This window comes from Paramacrobiotus metropolitanus, unplaced genomic scaffold (genome assembly GCF_019649055.1).
Source record: "Paramacrobiotus metropolitanus isolate TYO unplaced genomic scaffold, Prichtersi_v1.0 Parri_scaffold0000025, whole genome shotgun sequence".
Classification (NCBI taxonomy): domain Eukaryota; kingdom Metazoa; phylum Tardigrada; class Eutardigrada; order Parachela; family Macrobiotidae; genus Paramacrobiotus; species Paramacrobiotus metropolitanus.
Window position 1 is genome coordinate 62,249 of NW_026570245.1, and position 19,465 is coordinate 81,713.

The 19,465-nt window shown below is 42.2% G+C and overlaps 1 protein-coding gene across 1 annotated transcript; it reads left to right on the forward strand.

The window, feature by feature from the left end:
* The first annotated feature begins 5,701 nt into the window (after positions 1 to 5,701).
* On the forward strand, positions 5,702 to 11,526 carry LOC129587576 (uncharacterized). Its single transcript, XM_055481378.1, has 5 exons — positions 5,702 to 5,902; positions 5,968 to 6,089; positions 6,147 to 6,210; positions 10,561 to 10,980; positions 11,063 to 11,526. Exons 1-5 carry the CDS (start codon positions 5,759 to 5,761, stop codon positions 11,186 to 11,188), a joined length of 876 nt encoding a protein of 291 aa, XP_055337353.1. The 5' UTR covers positions 5,702 to 5,758; the 3' UTR covers positions 11,189 to 11,526.
* The last annotated feature ends 7,939 nt before the right edge of the window (positions 11,527 to 19,465 follow it).

Below are 19,465 nucleotides of genomic sequence, written 5' to 3' on the forward strand. Positions count from 1 at the left end.
CGATTGGGTTAGCGTCGTGCCTGAGTTAGCTGTTTAGTAAAGGTCATTCACCACCATAAACCATCAGTAGCTTTACCCTATCTGACATCAGGTTGTTTTAAACAGCAATGTGTCGGTCAGCAAATTGTCAGCAAGTGTTTATTCCATTGCGATTACGCAACGTAACTCAAGGTCATCGCAACAATAGAATATTAGCAGTGTTGTTTTACTTGTAAAAGCAAATAGTAAACCTTACACATTCTGGTGAGCCGTTTTTGTGGTTTACTATTGAAATAAATAGTAAATAGACCGCGAAAAAGAAAAGTAAATGGTAAGTAAAAGTTAGAGAGCAGATGGACAGCGTCTAATTAATAACTTAATTAACATACTATATGCTCGCAACAAATGTTACCTGGCTAGTATTTTCCGTGAGATTCACGTTTGCAATACTGTACAGATTTTCTGCTTTAGCTTAGCTAAAGCAGAAAATCTGTATTGCAAATTTGTTTTGTTGCAATGTGTTAATGTTTTGTTGCAGCGCAGGTGCCATTGAGAACCGACCACTACTGTGCAGATACAAGCGCGAGCTACGTGGCAACAGGATGTGATATGCATCGCTTCAGTGGTGGAGGTCAATTACATTTGGGTAACCGTTGCGCGACGGGTAACGGTGGAACGCGTAAAAAATTACGAATGAGTCAGCAAAAAATGAAATGGCAAAAAAGAAGACGAGTAAGTTTACGTGCCAGGGTGGAAATTGACCATCCAAATGTAAAAAAGTTATCGTTTAATGCAGCTCCTCTGTGATTCAGAGTGGATCTTTTCTCGATATGAAAACAGTACATAATCTCATTGGAACTTAATTATGGATTACGAGTGTGCAACATAATATCATCTTTTGTTATTTTTCTGGTATGGCACCGACGAAAAAAACAGTGTAACTAAAAAATTTTCAGTCTGATCTTGAGGTGGCAGCAGAGCAGGCCTCTATTAGCCACCTTTGGTTTTATGGGTCCTCGCTTCTTCTTCTTCGCGGAGACGTCCTCTAACGAGATGTCGTAATGGCACAGCACGTGATAAAAAATAGGTGCAACCAACAGCACTTGTGTTCAGCAATGCGATCTCGATATGATGATGATAATTATACCCCAAATAAAATCGTAAACAATAATAAGCACAACAACTTCTAAAGAGAAATGATTTTGTGCGTCAAGCCAACAACTAAAATTTTTTCAGAACTTCAGAAATTTGCTGATCGGTGCGCGTAAGAAGTTTGGGTAATGGTTGCGCTTCGACGTCGAAGCGCAACGCTTACGCGGACAAGTAAGCCAAAAACCCATCCCAGATTTCGCGATTACCAATCAGAATGTTTGCTTGATTACGCGCAGTTACGTCACACTTTTTAGGCGTTTCCCCGTTACCCGACGCGCAACGGTTACCCAAATGTAATTGACCTCCACCAGTAATATTAATTCAATCGCTCATAATTTCAAAATTAATTATTATCACAATCGTCTATCGACGTACTCGCACCAGTAATTTTACGAACTGTACATGTCGATTTTGTCGAAGAAGGTAACATTACACAAAAAGAAAATCATTTTGATGAAAATAATAATATTCTAAACGAAGTATCAAAATTTCTGAGTGCTATAAACATGGCAGTTTATGTAATAATTTTTGTACTTACTACTTACTGGCACTGCTATATGTATACACATAATGTTGCATTTTAGAACGGCGTACTGCGGTTCATCTCAAACAGGAAGAGTAAACTAATACTATTTGACTAGTAGATACTAAGCAAGGAAAAAGTAAGTCCACTCCCAAACCCTTTTTTTTCTTGTTTTTTGTCAATCTGTAGTCAAATGATTTGTATACACAGGCCTGAAAACCGTTTGCGCGCGCAACATCCGGTTCGCGAGTTATGGCTGTAAGAAAATTCCCAAAAGTTTAAATGCATTCAGGTGTACCAAAAAGTCTCATTATGGACCGATCTCCTTTCAGATTTTGCACGTAAATGCACATAACCACGAAGAACGTTTTTACACCGATCCACTGTTCTAGCATGTTTTTCAAATTTTAAAATGAATTTCAAATATTTTTAAAATTCATTTTAAAATTTGGAAAAACTCGTGGGAGTCTGGATCGGTGTAAAACGATCTTCATGGCCATATGCATTTACATGCAAAATTTGAAGGAGATCGGTCCATAATGGGACTTTTGGTACACCTGAATGCATTTAAACTTTTGGGAATTGTCTTACAGCCATAACTCCCGAACCAGATGTTGCGCGCACAAACGGTTTTCGCACCAGTGTATACAAATCATCTGGCTACAGAATGCCATAAAACGAAACAAAAATGTGTTTGGGAGTGCGCGAGAATGAAAGTTTCCGTGGATGTACACGAATTTGGTACCATGTATCGGGCCACTTCCCTTATTGTTAACACTTTATGCCAAAGTTGTAATCATTCGTCCAGTTGATTCCCCAGTTCGTACAACGTGGAATCTGGCCGGTTTCCGCCGAGTGCAATGAACGATGTCCATGCTGGCATTCAATAATGCGTTCAAATCATTATAAATCTGAGTTCCAAAAGATTTGCCGTGGGACATGATACGATATATTCGTGAATGTCTTGGAGATTTTTTAAATTACTTAATTTAAAATTTTTTGACAGCTATAGCTTGAAGAAAAATGGCGGTAATCTAATTCTTCGGAGAATAATAACTCTTTATGCAAATGTGCGTCTTTAGGTTATATTTGGACAAGATAAGTTGATAACAAGGCTTCTCCTACATTTAAACGCGGGAAATTGCATTTCTCCCATAATTCTCCAACCGGATGTTGAGCGCGCAAACGGTTTTCACGCCAATGTATACAATCCATTTAGCAGTGGAAAAAAATGTCTGGGAATGCGCGAAGCGAATTCCCACCAATGGAAAGTGTTAAATCAACATAGTACGCCGCAGTCGCATTGTCAACAGCAGCGCGAAACGGAAGAGTTCGTTACCTAATCAAACACAGCCAAAGGTGAATGCTGGCATCGTGTTGCGGAAATCCCTGTTGTTGACATTAGCGAACGGCAGTGGCCACAGGCATCGCTACGCAGCACATGACACATCGACACCAGCGCGTCGATGCACTAGCGTCGCTTATTGAATTTGCGAAAAGAAACCATGCTCGGGAGAGGAAACTGCGGAGAAGATACAGGTGCGTAAAATTTGCACTGGGTTGCGCTCCATTGATTCCAGGGTTCGCTTCTACCGGGAAGATATTTTAACAGCCCGATTGACGCGGATACACGGTACTGTTTAACAGCAGTTTGATCCATTAAGGAGTGGCAGATCCGCGCAGCATCCAGAAAAACTGAAATATATTATGTTGTAGCATCCGTGTTGGTTCGCTGGAAATCTAATGGGTGCTTCTGACGTCAGTATGGAGAACCAGTGAAGGGATACAAATCGGCAGAGAAGTAAGCGGTCCCAGGGTACACGGCGCTCACTTGCTTTTCGTACTGTCCAACCGCACTTCATTTCTTGTAATTGTAATGTCAAGAATAAAGTGTGGTTGGACAGCACGAAATAGCTAGTTCAGCGTCCGGCTTCGAGCTGTCCGTTATAGACCTACGGCGACGAAACGGCGACGGTGGCCAGCACCCCGTGGCGGGTGACCTTCTTACGTTCCCCCTCGGTCGGTTGAATTTATTAGAAAACCGAAAGAATTTGTTAGAAGACCGAGGTTACCGAAATGCGGTATAAATACTATACCACGTACTCAACGAAATTCGTGCATACTGGAACGGTCATAAATAACAGAAGTTTAATCGCAGAAATGTAAAATTTACATAAATCACAGATTCCTAAAAATGGGCAGTGAAATGGGTGTCTGTAATAGCCGCAAACAAGGTGTTCTTATTGAACGGCCGAGTGATGGTAATGGCCTCCTTGGTTTAAGAGATTCTTACGTCGCAATTCCACAGAATTAGTGGTAAGCATTGCTGTGACCGTTTAGTCATTCGTTCAAACAATTCTCCATGCGCATTTGCTTAGGCAAGACAAGAAAAATTAATTAGTTTCACGATGCAGCTTCGCTAAAAGTTTTACTCGATACTGAGTAGCGACAATCAATACATTTATTTCGGCAATTCTAACTGCTTTTTCTATTAGACAAAGAATTTGTCCCAATTAATATGTGATGGGACTGTGCTACAGATAGCAGACAAACGCATGAGGGCAATAACTATGTACAGAGTAGTATAAAAAACAGTATAAAAAACTGACAAGTTTCGTACAGTACCACAACACCTGTACTGTACCAGTAAAAAAAACTGACAAGTTTCGTACAGTACCACAACACCTGTACTGTACCAGTATAAAAAACTGACAAGTTTCGTACAGTACCACAACACTGGCCTACGGCCACTGCTGCGGTCAGCGGTAACTGCTTCGGACCGGCACAAAGGAAATTTTGCACAAAATTCACAAACCTTATTTTATCATTAGTGACCCCGCGCGCTATTATTATTTTGTTGGGGTTTCGGATGGGTTTTATTTCGGGGAAACATTATCTCAAACGTGATGCAGGTGTACTAAAAAAAGGCCCTTTAGTTATGCCTTTATCTCGGTTGTGGTTCCAGAACGGGGAGGACCATGGTTGCTGGTAAAACACGGTACAGATAGATTCAACGACCTGTTTAACCTGTTTTGATATGAAGTCGTGGCATTTGTGAAAGGAGTGGTTTTCCCCTTTTTTGATGAACTGCGGTTTATGCCGAGTCGCTATCATAAGACACGAATGTGGAGAAAAAGGGAATGTGAAGGCCAACACGAGGCAATAAAACTGCATTTCAGCCGAAGTGCCGACAATAGAGGGCGGATTTATGTATTTACACATCTGGAAAGGAACTCTAAACTGATGGGCGGTACTGTCAGAGAGGCCCTGGTAAATCTGCATTCTCTTACCGAAAAATTACTGCACTGTACAGTATAATTATACTGGTTCAAACGTATGGATACGTGCCCAGGTTTCAACCGCAGTAAGGTTAGATCCTACTTGAGCCTACTTCATCAGCTATTGGCATAACAGATCCGTACAATGCTGCATTCGACAGTGCGTTTCTTTGGTTAGCGACATTTATGCATTACAAGGCATGGTAATCGGACGGGATCTTGTGTAAAGACAGGCCTTTTTAAACGAGCATGCCACGGTGTACTTCCTTAGTTACACCGCAAGAGATTGGTACCGATTTTGATCTACACCTATGTTTTTAATTGACCGACGATGAAAGTTTACCGTTAGGTGCGACATGAACCAACTACTACTTATATAATTTGGGCTATAGAGAACGTAGCATACTTCTACTGGTAATGTACGCGAAGCGTGAATTAAATTGTACGTACTGTATGCACGCCGTGGAACCAAAATTGATCTGTATCTGCATATTATGGCTGGATTCATAGAGATGCCTGATCTTAACCCGACGGGGACAGCCACCAGTGATCTTTCCTCATTTCCCCACGGCAGTAAAAGTGGCACGGATTCCTACTGATACATATAATCCAGAGTAGTACTTCGCAACACAGCTGCGCTTCATCTGATCTGCTTGTGGACTGGCGCACAAAGTGCCCTGATAAACTAATCAGATTAGAGATATTCCAAGATTATGTAGCATGCTGTAAGACAACGTGCTCACTTTGTGCCATCCGTACAGGCTAGCAGTTTAACGTAAAACACGCACCATCGATACCTCACTTGCACGGAGAAATTCGCCCGATCATGTCCAGCAGCGACATCCCCGTCGTCGATTTCGCTCCCTACCGCACCGGCACCAGCCAGGACGCTGTGGCGGATGCCATTATAACTGCGCTGCGGCAGCACACGTGTCTGTATCTAACAAACCACGGCGTCCCTCAACAGCAGGTAAACGCGACAATACAAGCAACACATTGGTTTAAACGAAGACCAGCGTTGTGTCGATGCTCCAGCTGGATGGCTTGATGCAGCAGTCCCGGCGTTTCTTTGAGCTGCCGGTGGACGTCAAGAACCAGTCAGCGCGGGCGCCGGGATACCAGCCCTCCCCGGGATATATCGGCCAGGGCGTGGAATCGTAAGTGTTCAGTAGTGTTTCTTCCAGAAACCTTCACGGATCGCCGTCCATTTGCAGAGTTAGTGAGGCCGTGGCGCCGGAAGTCCGGGAATGCTTTGATCTCATGCTGCAGTCTTCACCAGTAAGTAACACAATAGATTGGACTTCCTAGGCAGACACGTGCCTTTTACAGAACAATTACAAGACGATCGGATAATATCCAGGCTAATTTGGTTCACGACAGGGCGTTTTAACTTTATGTTCCTTATAATTCGGCGTATCTCAACGAACGGGTATTACTGCACAAACGGTTTTCACGCCGATGTAAGATCATCCAATTCACTTGGCTGGAGAAGGGCAGAATGCGATACGAAAAAAACGTTTCGAAGTGCGCGAAAGCGAAAGTTGTGGCGAATGAATTACGAGATAGCACCGTATACCATTTGCTCCTGTTTCAGGCTTTATTTTCAGCTGATGTCATGCGCCATTTGGGCAAATATAATATGATATTCATATACTCATACATGTACTTCGAATAGTGCCTTATATGGGCTCCCCTTATATTACTCTCCCTTATCTGGGCTCCCGGCTAGTTAGCAATACCCGTCCAATTATATTTATCGGATTTATAGCAGAACTCTTTTCCACTTTTTTTCAACCGGATTTAGCAGTGAGCACACCAAAGAATTCCGAAATTTCACATTCGAATTATATTTGTAACGGAGGGACGCTCCGCCCTCCTGAGTAGCTATTCGCTGTTTCTGGGGATTTCCACCCCGCACATTGCTGCGCAGTTTGGACGGATCTGCAGCACAGTTGCACTGGCTGCAGGATCCTTCCTTGTTAGTCTGGTGTTTGCTGCGCCACGGTGCGCATTAGATTCGGCAATAAAGCCTCATTCGGGTTCACCGCTGTTTCGCTGTCGAGGATACGCGTGGCGCCCATACGGCCCCGCGTTATATATTTATATTTATTATTTATATCTATTTTTCAAACGGATCGACTCAGACTCTTTACAGACTCAGACCCATATTGCTCGGGAGCCCAGATAAGGGAGAGTAATACAAGGGGAGCCCATATAAGGCAGTAATCGAAGTATACATATTAAGAATGCGGTCGGGAAATCGCCTTTGTTAATACATCATAATTACAATGTAGGACTAAATGGTCGCATAGCCCCATACCCAGCATTCTGTACGCAAGCGGTGCAGTGCACTTGTACGAAACGGATATTTTGAACTCAGTCGTACAGTGCACTGCGCTGCATTCGTACTGAATGTGGAGAGGACTTTATTTCTCAATATGTACAAACTACAAAGCGAGCTTCACTCAACAAATCAGATCAAATGAAGAATTTGTCCCAATTAACATGGGAAGAGACTGTGCACAATACACTCATAGCATTACCACGCACAATCTCCAAACTTAAACGCTGAAACAGAAAACAAGTAGAGCGACTCTCCCCCGTCCTTAGAAACAACTTTTTACCAATCTCCTTTAACGTAACAATGCCGGTCTCACACCAAGTGCCAAAAGTCTCGCATGCGAAGGGAACAAAATAACAGCGATCAGTAAGTGACTTGTATTTTCCTATCTTCTCCCGGCATGCAAGTTCAGCGGCGGCGCCAGCACACTTTGAGGTCGCGTCGATGTATGAATCAGCCATCGTTGTCTCTGCAAGTAACGTCCCAAACTAAAGGCTGTCCACGATACCATTTCCAGCGCGTGGCTCCATCCGGACGCTTTCCGTTTTCGCGCAAAAAGCCAACAGGCTCCGGGTACGACTCAATGCCGGCATTGCACAGCGCACGCAGTATGATGTCGTTAATGCCGTTATGTCGCTCTCTTCTCCCGACACACTTCTTACAAGCTAGTCCATGGTGTCCGTTTTCCGTTACATTCCCACATTCTTTCCCACATCTAACGCATGAATGGCGCTCCACAATCTTCGCACCAAGCCACAAGCCAACAGAAATGCGAAACGTCTGATCGTCCAGGAAGTTGCCGAACACTTTCGCGGGAAGAGCATTAAGCCAGGCCCCGGCGTATTTCGTGCTGACCGCTCTTAAGCGTGCTTCGTCTCTCTTATTGTTGTCAACACTATTCCACAACAAGTTAACATCCTTCTGTATAACTGCATTATCCCATACGCACTGGTGAACACGTGCCAGATCTAACGGTAACTCATCAGAGGCGGACTTTCGTTTCCAGGATTCACACGCATCGTTGACCAACTTGTCACTGCAGCCTTTGTAGATCATAGATGCTAACTGACGAGTGGAAAACATGGAAGCCAAAAAGGCCGAAGGAGCCAATGCTTTCGCTCGTCGCACACCCAGACCTCCTTTGGCAACAGGAAGCATGGCCTGCGTATACACAAGCCCATCCAATTTGGTATTGGTAATTTCTTCCAGGGCTTCTTTAATGTTGTTGTCAAATTCGTCTAGCAGGTCTGGCGCTTTCCAGCATGGGCTGCATCGTAACGTATACATGAGCTTCGGGATGGACAGACAGTTCCGCAACAGGTAGAAACCATGATGGGCGCTCAGCATTAATAAGCGTTCTGTAAAAATTTTTAGGGAAGCAATTTTCTGCCGCAGTGAATGCTTCACAGCCTCATCAGTTAAAGGAGCACCAAGAAACGTTACCGTTTCAGGCTGCAGTTCAATTGCACCCGGAGCAATTGAGTGCAGCCTGTTCCTGGCGTTTTCGCGTTCTTCAACAGTTCCCCCAATCAGCAGCATCTCACACTTTGCGGGCTTGAGCTCGAGTCCAACGGCGCTGCTGGCGGCGATGATTGATGTCAGATCTTCCGCTACTTCTTCCACCGTACCTCCTAAAGCACCGTCATCCAGGAAAAAGACACCCAATTTCGACGACAAATTGCAGCAAAATAGTAGCGTAGCGAGGCAGTATAACAGCGGTCCCAAAGGGTCACCCTGCTGGATCCCAGTGGCGGATGACAGATCGTCTTCACTTCCACTGCACGACAGAACAGAAGGAGCCCCATACGTGCTGGACACAAAAGGATAGTATTCCGGGAAGTGATCTAAAACAGACTGACACATAACGTCGCGACAAACAGTGTTAAAAGCATTTCGAAAATCAATTTTAAAAAGAACTCGCAGCCCATCTTGCTCGTCGTGAATAAAAGTCCTGGCAGCATGTACAGCAGCTTCTGCTCCACCTCGCGTACCACATCCAACTTGAACAGGGTTGAATAATTCATTAGCCCTTTTGCCGCACCGCTTTGCGATAATCTTAGCGGCCAGTCTTCGTAGCACATTACCCACAGCGATAGGACGAATGCCGCCATCCTTCTTAGATAAGGCAATCAGATTTGCGCCAAACAAAACAGGGCGCAGCTCTTCTGGTAATTTGCCCGCCACGATAAAATTCATTAATTTGCACAGTGCAGAACATAGCGGGGACTCAGCGGCATCTTTGCAATTCAGCATGTCTTTGATGTGCTGTGGACGTAAGCCATCCAAACCTCCGGCAGACCCGCTTGGAAAACTAAATACGGCATTGACGACTTCTGCTGCAGTGATGGGGGCGAATGTGGGTATATCATTTGCAGAGGGAGTTGGAAAACTTGTATCCGCAGGTGCGTCGGGATGTTTCGTGCGGAGGACCGATAAAACTCTGTCGTCAATTGTTAAAACGCTTTCCTCCGACGCTAATCGGGCGACCGCTTTATGCACAGAGCACTCATTAATGTACGAATCTACCATATGACGCAAACGCTCCGTATCGTTTGTCGCACGGCGGCCGCCGCGAGTGGTCGATGTAGCGGCCCCGCTGGGGGCGTATCTGACACCGCTTTCGAAATCTCGTAGCTGTCGTCGAAAGCGGCCAGTGAGAGATTCTTTCTTCTTCGATCCAACATCTCCTTCTGTCGCAAAGCACTGAGAAGCAAAGAGAAGCAAGGACGTCCAGTTTGCGACAGTGGGTTCTTTTACACATTGCTCAACAGCTCTAGCAAAGGTTTCGGCTGCTTGCGGACGGGCTGCTCTAGGGATTCCTTTGTTGATCCTACCCGAACTCCTTGCGTTTTTCAGAAGGGTAATGAGAGATTCTGCGGAGATGTTGGGTAGGCGACCATTTTGTCCTAAGCTGTATATCTGTACTTTTATGTACTGTACGGTATATATATATACATATATGTGATAATTATTTGTATGTGCACATAATACAATGTACATACGTTTTATGTTGTTTACTTATACGTACATGTATGTAAAAAATATAGTATTATGTACAACACATTATTTCAGTACATGTGCAAACATATCAAGTGCATGTAATGTACATGTTCACGTATCAATTTTTACCGTGTACATGCACATGTACACTGATGTCAAATGTTCTGTACATGTACACATTGTACAATAATTCAGCAAATGCATTTGTATACGTGTACGATTACACCCGTACAAAGTCTATACGTTAATTTTATTGTATCGTACGAGTAAAAATGTGCATATTGCAGCCGGCATCCAACGTGGAGGCCGTCCAATTAACTGACGCCATGCGGAACCTCAACCAATCCTTCCACAATTTAACCCTGGAGATGTTCGCCTGCATAAGTCGCGGTCTCCACCTGGACGCTGGCCAACGCGACAACATCTTCGCTGCCCACGCCCACATGGGCGACGTGAGCCGCAACAGCACCATGCTGCGCTCAGCGTGGTACCCGGCCATGCAGCCGACCGAGCTGGACAGTCACACGCGCATCTCCCCGCACACCGACTTCGGGACGATTTCCTTCATCTACCAGGACGACGCCGGCGGTCTGGAAGTTGACCCTAATCGGGGAAACTTTATCCCAGCGGCGCCGCTCCCGGGAGCGCTGCTGGTGATGGCGGCGGATGTGTTCCAGTACTGGACATCCGCAGAGATCAAAGCCACGGTAAATGCCGGTGTATACCGCTCACCGAAATTATTATTATTATTATTATTATTATAAGTACGGCTGTGTTATGGCGATGTAGAATCACCGTGTGGTGCCGAATCGGAATAATTATACGAGCCCGCGACAGAGCTTCGTCTTCTTCGTCGATCCCGACTACGAAGCACCCATTGTGCCGTTTGACTTAAGAGCAACCAGGAGTCCGTGAAGCTCGCCAAGGACATCGTCATCGAGCGCTACAAGACTGCTTTCCAACACTAAGAAAAATGTTATTTACCGCAGTATACGAGCAATAATATTTTATTAAATTCAGATACCTAATTCTAATAATGATATTAGTCAGATCCCAAAAATAAATAACAAAATTAGTTAAATTACGCACTGTTACCACTTTATACGTGCGTACAAGAGTAAAAAAAATTTTAAAACTGGCCAAAGTTTTTTAATCCAACGTAAAGGTTATGATTGTTATTTAGCCGGTAAATGTCGCGTTTGTTATCGGAATTAACGAGACTACAAAGTAAGATGGAAAAATGTGGAAAACGGCTAGTCGGCCCGCGGTTAAACTGAATAGTAAAATCAACAAAACAACGTACAACAGGGATACAACACCAGTGTGTATACATCGCCAGCAGTGGATTTGAACAGAGAAGCGCATACTTGCGCAGTATGTGTTAACACGAAGCATCTACGTTTTTCGAAATACACCTTTTTGTTATGCAAAACGTAATGCAGTAGATTTTCCACCGTAGAAATCTACTTGATGGCAATAATAACTGCACTTGTTTGAAAATTGACTAATTATTGTTGACATTTGCCGGGAATGGCCCCCCACAGCGGGAGCCGCTTATCAATCTAAGGTCACCGTTCATCTATAGACAGCAGACTAAAGAGATGTCCGGTGCGGATAAGCGCCGCGGTCTGCGTCGATAATCGGCATCCACTATCCATCTCCCGGAGCTGGCGTTTATCCCATTAACAGTCCGCGGCATCCTGCCATCCATTGGATCCGGGTGTGCGCGCTTATCGGCTGCCGCATCGCGATAGCCGATATCTTCATCATGATCATGCGTGCAACGTGATCCGCGCAGTCTCCCGGATATATGATGGAGCGATAGGCCGATTCATGATCTCTCACACACGCACGTGTGTACGCCGATTGATGGGCTCGTTAGGGATGCTGAATGCCGGCTAAGCAGACCACTGGAATGTGGTCAATACCGGGGCTGTTTTATAAGCGGATGCAGACGGATGTGGCCGATTTATATAAGCGCCCATTCTTGTGGCCGGCACACATGGCGGCCATTTGTGCGCGGCTTTTATTATGATGCCGGCATAATCCATAGACACACAAGCCCATATAGCATTTATATAATTTATTATATTTATTATTTGTTTATTTTTCAATATTTATAATAATTTGAATTTTAATATTATATGATTTATTTATTAATTTATATATAATATTCGATACTTAATTATATACAAATACACGTAAATTATTATTGCATAAGAAATTCCATATATAAGAATTTTCCAGGGTTCACTGTATATAATTCTATATATATGCAGTTATTATATTTTATTTATTTGTTTATAATTCAGTTTATAAAGTTTATAAGTTTATAATTTGTTTATAAATTCGGGCAATTAAGTTTTTCTAGCCTTTGCCAAATACAGTATTTTATTTATTTAGTTTCGGCTGATTTTTACTAAAATTCCGGATTCCGTTTCATGATAAAAAATAGTATCAACTTATGTAATATAAAAAACGTTAGTATAAAGAGCAATTTTATAAATCATGAATTATGATGCATTTTATTGGGAAAAAACATACCGTATTATTATTTTTCGAATGGTAGAAAATCGATAAGAAGTTGACGGTCATTCACCGTTTCTTCCAAATAATATCTCACCGGCGCGAATTCGCAGCGGTATTTCGTTTTTAAAATCTAAAAGCAGTAAAAGGCATCACGCGCGTGAGTAATCGTAAAAGGCCGGCAACAATGACGCCGGTGGCATTCACCGGTGCACCACGCGCTGTATCGTGATCCAGCCGGCTTTTTTCCTTTCTAAATCACGCACTTCCGCCGAAAGGCCATCTGCATCGCGATTGATGCGCGCAATGCATCGAGGGAGAAATTAGCGGAAATGCCGTGTTAATTGCTGGAGCATGTGGCCGGTGCATTATTGTGTGCTGGAGACGTGATGAAACGGGAAAATAATTGCTGTAATGAGCGGCCGATAAAAAGCGGATAAGCCGGTTATGCTGAAATGTCCGTGCATTAGCGCAGGCACTCACGTTTATGAAATTTCTATTTAATCTTCTGGAACGCCGGGAATAATTAAGCACTCGAAATTCGGCATCTGTTGGATAAATTCGCGTATGCAATGAGGCGTTGCAGTAAAACAAATGGCCACACTTTTTCACGACAATAATATTGCATTTATTGTCACTAAAGATAAATTTTGCACATTACAACAAATGTTTTCTTATTCTTTTTTCGAAATAATTTTTAAAGAATGTTCCACTTGTATAATTTTACTTAACAATAATTACACCAAAACAAATGAAAATTTTTTATCAAATAGTTGTGCGTATTTTCAGTTAAAAAACTCTAATTAAATTATTAAATTAAACGTACCTAATTCAAAACAGTTTTTTTTATAAAACGGTGACAGTTTTTTTGCTTGTTTATTGCAGATGCCGGACGTTATTAAAAATGGTCGGTTTTTAAGAAAAATTAAAAGCGCATTTGCAATACATTTTCTTCAAACAGTTTTTTATTATTGACTTTATTGTTTTATTTTACGATACCTTTTTATTTATTCAGTTTTTGTTATTGTTCTGATTTTTCTTTTTTTATTTTTAATTGCAGGAGCCATCAGATTGCATAGACATTTAACTACGTTATTGAAAGTGGTCAGTATTGACAATTAATAATATTACAAAATATTGACATGAGCTTGTCGGATGTAAAAATAGTCAGCGAGTTGAGCTTAAGCGATCAGCGATGATCGGAATCGGAATGTGGGATGCAGGAATGCGTTGAGCGGCGGCGCTGCGCGATTACGGTGCAGTGTCAACAACGCGTGGGTACACAGTGTGTAGAATGCCCCGGCATGCGGGACAGCACCGTGCCGTCATATGCATAATTGCCGTGGTATAAGGAGAATAATTCCCGGCACATACAGAGTATATATTATTATATATAGAACTGGACACAGCTCCGTCAAATCTCAATACACGGCGTCAATGCCACTAAACGCCGACCTATCGACCGCAGGTCAACAATTCCACGCAATCAACGTCAGACGCTGACCACAATACAACGATGGCCGGGTGGTGATAAAATAAGCCGGCCATTTCTCAATAAAATATTTATTCAGTAAATTACAATAATTTTTACTGTGCTCTAATTCTAATTATTTACTATCGAATCGGAATGGAAATTATTAAACGCTCGTGCAGTTTTTGTAAAATTCTTTTATTATGTAATTTTCCAGTTACTAATAATATTTAGTATGACCAATATTTTATCAAGGAATAATCGTTAGCTTAATTAATAAAGAACTAATCCGGAACTCACTATATTCAAATTTTTGTATAATAATGGTCTGTCGCCCTTAAATTTATTTTAATTCCCCAAAAATTAGTTGCTATGCGGCCCCCTAAATTTTTGCAAATTATGTATTTAATGATAATTTTTATTTATTTTGCCCTGTCATTTTTTAATATGGCCTTTAGTACAAGAAGAATTTTTTAACGTTAAAAAATTTAATTCGAGTAAATGCTATTTTAAGCGGCCGCGTAACCCATCCGTGCATCACTGCATCCAAGATGTTTGCGCTGACTCCTGCTTTGTTCACGGCTGGAGCTTAAAGATTGTCTATTATGTTTCTCATATTTTCACACAGTACAATTGACGGTGTATTAAGTGCAGTGTACGGTCCTAACCAACGATAAGGAAATTCAAGCTGTGTTTCTGCTCTTTTAATTGAACATAATACCTGTTCACTCCAGCGACAACGCCCTCATAATCAATAGCCTGCCAACGCTAAGCGATATCATAGCCGATTTATACTGACCAACTGGAAAATCCACAACACAGCAACCTGTCATTACCGGCCTATATGCTATATGTATAAGCAGTTTAAAGCCCCGTTGCTGCAAAAGAGCAATCGGATCCGTGGCATGTTGTCCGACATGTCCCGGAATTGCTCATTGTTGTCGCCGGCATGAAAGGCTGCTATTAGAATATTTTATTGGATTTATTGGAATGCTGAGAATTGATGGAATTTATTGGCCCGTTTATACAACGCATTTTTCCGGAAAAATCCGGGAAATATTTCTTTTGGTTGAATTTTATTTTATTAATACAGTTCCATATAAAAATTGTTTTTTGAGTTACTAAGAAAAAAAATTTTGTTAACGTGTTTTTGTTCCATTAATTTTTTTATTAATTTTTGTTAATTCTGTCGCCCCAAAATCTTATCAGTAAATAACAAGACTAATTCCTCAATAATTTTCTTATAACTCCTTTATAAAATTCTTACTTTTCCCAGAGAAATTTTTAAGCCGCTTTTTTTCGGCTTTTACCTAAAATTTTATTTTAGGTATTTAAGTATTTTCGAATTTATTAACTAAATTTATTGACTGATAAACTGAAAATAAAAATGCTATAAAAAGTAAATATTCCTGAAATATATGTTAATATTCAAATATGAGCCAAAATGGACAAAAATGCTCTGATGAGCAACGATGAAAGTTTGTCATAGCCAAAATGAATGAAAATGGCAAATTATGGTAGAATAATTCGGTAACACTTCTAATTTTTAATTTTTACGGAACAATTTTATCAGCGGAAATTTACATAACCGGTTTTCTCTAAAGTATGTCAAGCAGTCTGCACAGAAAATTCGTCTTAATCGCATTGGAATTTTTGCGTAAAATATGCGGGCAAAATAGAGCTACTCATTTTTTATAATCTATCAGCCGGCAGAAAAAAAGTAGGACAGTTGCCGCGCGAGTCAATCAGGATTGTGGTCGGTGGCGCGGGTAAATATTGTCGGTGGCGTTATGTATTAACACCGCTTACATTGCGGGCCCATCGTCAGTTTGTTTAAACGGACAAATTACTGGTAAATAGGCTTGATCGGATTTTTGGCGCATACAGAGAAAAACGCGCTAAATCGTTTAACGGGAAATTGTCGCGTAAGAAATTGCCAGTATATTAAGTGTGACTGGCATGTTGGGGCCATCAATCACATTTCCGGCCCGTGACAGTGATTACAGTTGCGCCCGGCATTAACACAGAGCTGACTTTTGTCCCAGTTATAGAAACCGCAAACAATTATGCCCAGAGTAGGCTAATTAATTTCTCTGACAAGTGGACAAGACTATTGTCCGGCGTCGAGTGTGCATAAATTAATCTGAAGATTTATTTGCACTGCGATGTCGAGCAAATGTCGCGCAATCAAACTCAAGAACCTTATTTCTGTTTTATTAATTTTTCTGGATTCCTGTATAAGCACAATTAAAACCGTATATTACTAAAAAAAGTTCAAATAAACGTGTTAACGTTTAACAGGATTTTTTCAAGCAAATTTTATATACGAAAATTAATTTTCTAATATTTTAATCACTTGTACAATTTTTTGCATGATTAAAAGATTTATTTCAATTTTTTCTACGCAGGTCAAACATATCAGAAATATCTAAAATCCAATTATTAATTATTTTGTTAGACATTTCAGTCATTTTATATTTATATTTTCATTCTTCTCCGATTGTATTGTGATGACCTTTATAATTATTTGCATAATTTTTAATGCAGGTTTCAAATACTAACATCACGGTAGAAATTTTTATTCCCATCAAAATATTTTATTTTGTTCTGCTGATTGGATAAATCCAAATTAGTTTTACAAACTGTAAATAATTTTGCATATTTTGTTGGGATGACCTTTTAATTTAATTCATTTTTTGTAGCAAGTTTTGTATGTCAAATTTAATTAATAATTTTTGACTGTGATGAGACTGATGACCTTTGCAATTTTCATCAGCGTAAAATGTTTTCGCCGTGCAACCGCAACTTTACTCGGCCGTGTTTGCTGATTGACCACGGCGCTTCCGGCGGGCCGATGAGATAATTTCCGCATGAGTATGCATAATCAAGGTTAACTGCATGTTTTCGCCTGCGCGTCCGTGCTGCAGGCCGCCTCCACACACACTCTCTTTCGCGCAAATGATTTAATGGCCCGCGATGAATCAAGCACTGCCGCGCAACACCTTTCCCCTGAACAATCAGCATCCGATGCAGAGAATATTTCTCGCGCCGCGATTCCAGTCCGTCTGGCATTCATTTTCCCACGTCGATTAGCGTGTGTGTGTGTGCTTTCTTCATAAATCCGCAGTCAGGCATAATTCGCTGAAGACAGAGAAGCATACAACGGCATTCACTGCGACGTCTTTTGTCTTTTAACGAGAATCTCGTGATCGTGCTCAACAGCCCACAGGCTGCCCGGCTTAATTAGACTGCGTCAGCCGCGATCATTAACCATCACACGGCGGTGTAATCCAACATTCCCGCTAATGGCCGGAGAAATTTGAGTGGAATAAGGCGGATAATCGGGCGGGAAAGAATTTCTCGCTAACGCATCAACAGAATTCCCTGTACAGAAGTCACGCTCAGCGCGGTGGCAACCGGGATGCACGCGATTGCGCGCAAATTAGAAGAGTAGACATACTAAAATACTGCGGAGACGCAGTTACTGGATTTCCATGTACGTCTTGGCGCGATTAATAAGGTGATAACAGGGATACGCTGCACTGCGCCCACTTTTAACGTCACATCCGTGTTCTTAATTGCCAGTGATTGTCAAATGTAAAGTGTATCCGCGCAATCGGCTATTTGCGTAGTATACTATATCCGCAATCGGCTATACTTGCATATCCTCTTGCGCAACGTCAACGGACATCAACTTGATTGTCCGCACTAATGACTGTCACATCCGATGGCACCGCGATGGCCTGTGCGCTGTCATTAGCCGTCATTTTGGCGGAGATTTCCTTTTTTTCCTACTGCAGTACGATAATTGCCTATCGCTGAGCAGCGACGCGGAACCGTTATGTTTCTTTTCTTTCAGCGGGTGTATTTTCGCCTGTTTGCTGCTGCTGGACAAGAGAAAAGCCCCGGTGTTTGTGCTACAAGTTAAAATAACACGGAAAGGTTTAGTCGTGGTAATATAATAGGGCATCAATACAGGTCTAAAGTACAATGTTCTTGCTGATCTCTCCGCTGGCTGTGTAAACAGGCCCCAGCCGAGCCAAACAGGATGGAATAACGCTTAGCCGGCCAAACGTGGACACGGAACCTGTTTGAATAGGCGATTTGAGTTGAGGGCTTTTGCGCTGATCTCTCGGCTGACAGCGATACGCAGAACAGAGAGAGAAGTATATCCACCAGACGCAGCACAGAGAGAAAAGCCTACAAAGCCGCAGAACAAGAGGCCAGAGAGAGAAATGCAAAAGGACACAGCGCAGAGAGAAAGGAACGTCTTTTCTTATAACGGTCTCTTTCTCTCTCTCGCTCTCTTTCATTTTCTCAGCTGGACGGCTATTTTCCAACCATCACTGACAAGAACGGGCCTAAGTGCTCGGCGAAGCAGGTTCTCATGGTACGGACGCGGCTAAAGTGGCCCTGCAAACGCAGCAATTATCCGGCGCAAATTACCCTCTTCTAAGTCCGTCAGACCCGGGCCACTTTCTCCGTGCAATTTCCACGCAACGGCACCGTCTTTATGCAATATTTTACCACGGAATTTCTGTATGTAAAAACGCGCAACAATTTTCTAAAAATAGTCCCAACTCTTGACAGAAATTCCACGCACTTTAACCGGTTTACGATCGGGGACGATGGTCAGTGTAATCGAATATGATAAAGTGCCGTCTTCTCCAGCCGGGGAAGAAGCCCCATGGTGCACCGCTCCGGTTACCGCGCTCTGTCATTTTCCCTTTCGTTCCTGCGCGACGTCTTAAATAATCGTCTTCAGCTGATCATCAGTGACGAGTCACGACGATTTGGAGATACGTGCAATTTGTCAAGTGGGAAAGCTTTTCTCCCACTATACTGCGTAGTGTGCGTGAGAAAAGCCTTGCAGGGCTGCGCATTTCGCCTCGAGTATGGCAATCATGCTCGTACACTCCAAATGTGCATAAATAAATAATTACCAACAATACCCGGCCCCACATTATTCAGCGCTGCACGTCGACAAACGTCACTTTCCCAGGCTTTTCTTTAACGTGTACTCGGCAAATTTAAAACGGTGGTCAGCTGAATAAATTACCGACATCATTGTCAAATATAAAATATTTTCTTACAGCACTAATATTATTATTGATTGTTTTCGCCTAACGATTTACGTGTTACACAATGCTAACAGAATGATTTCTCTGTAAATTAAATTTATTGATTTTCGGGTT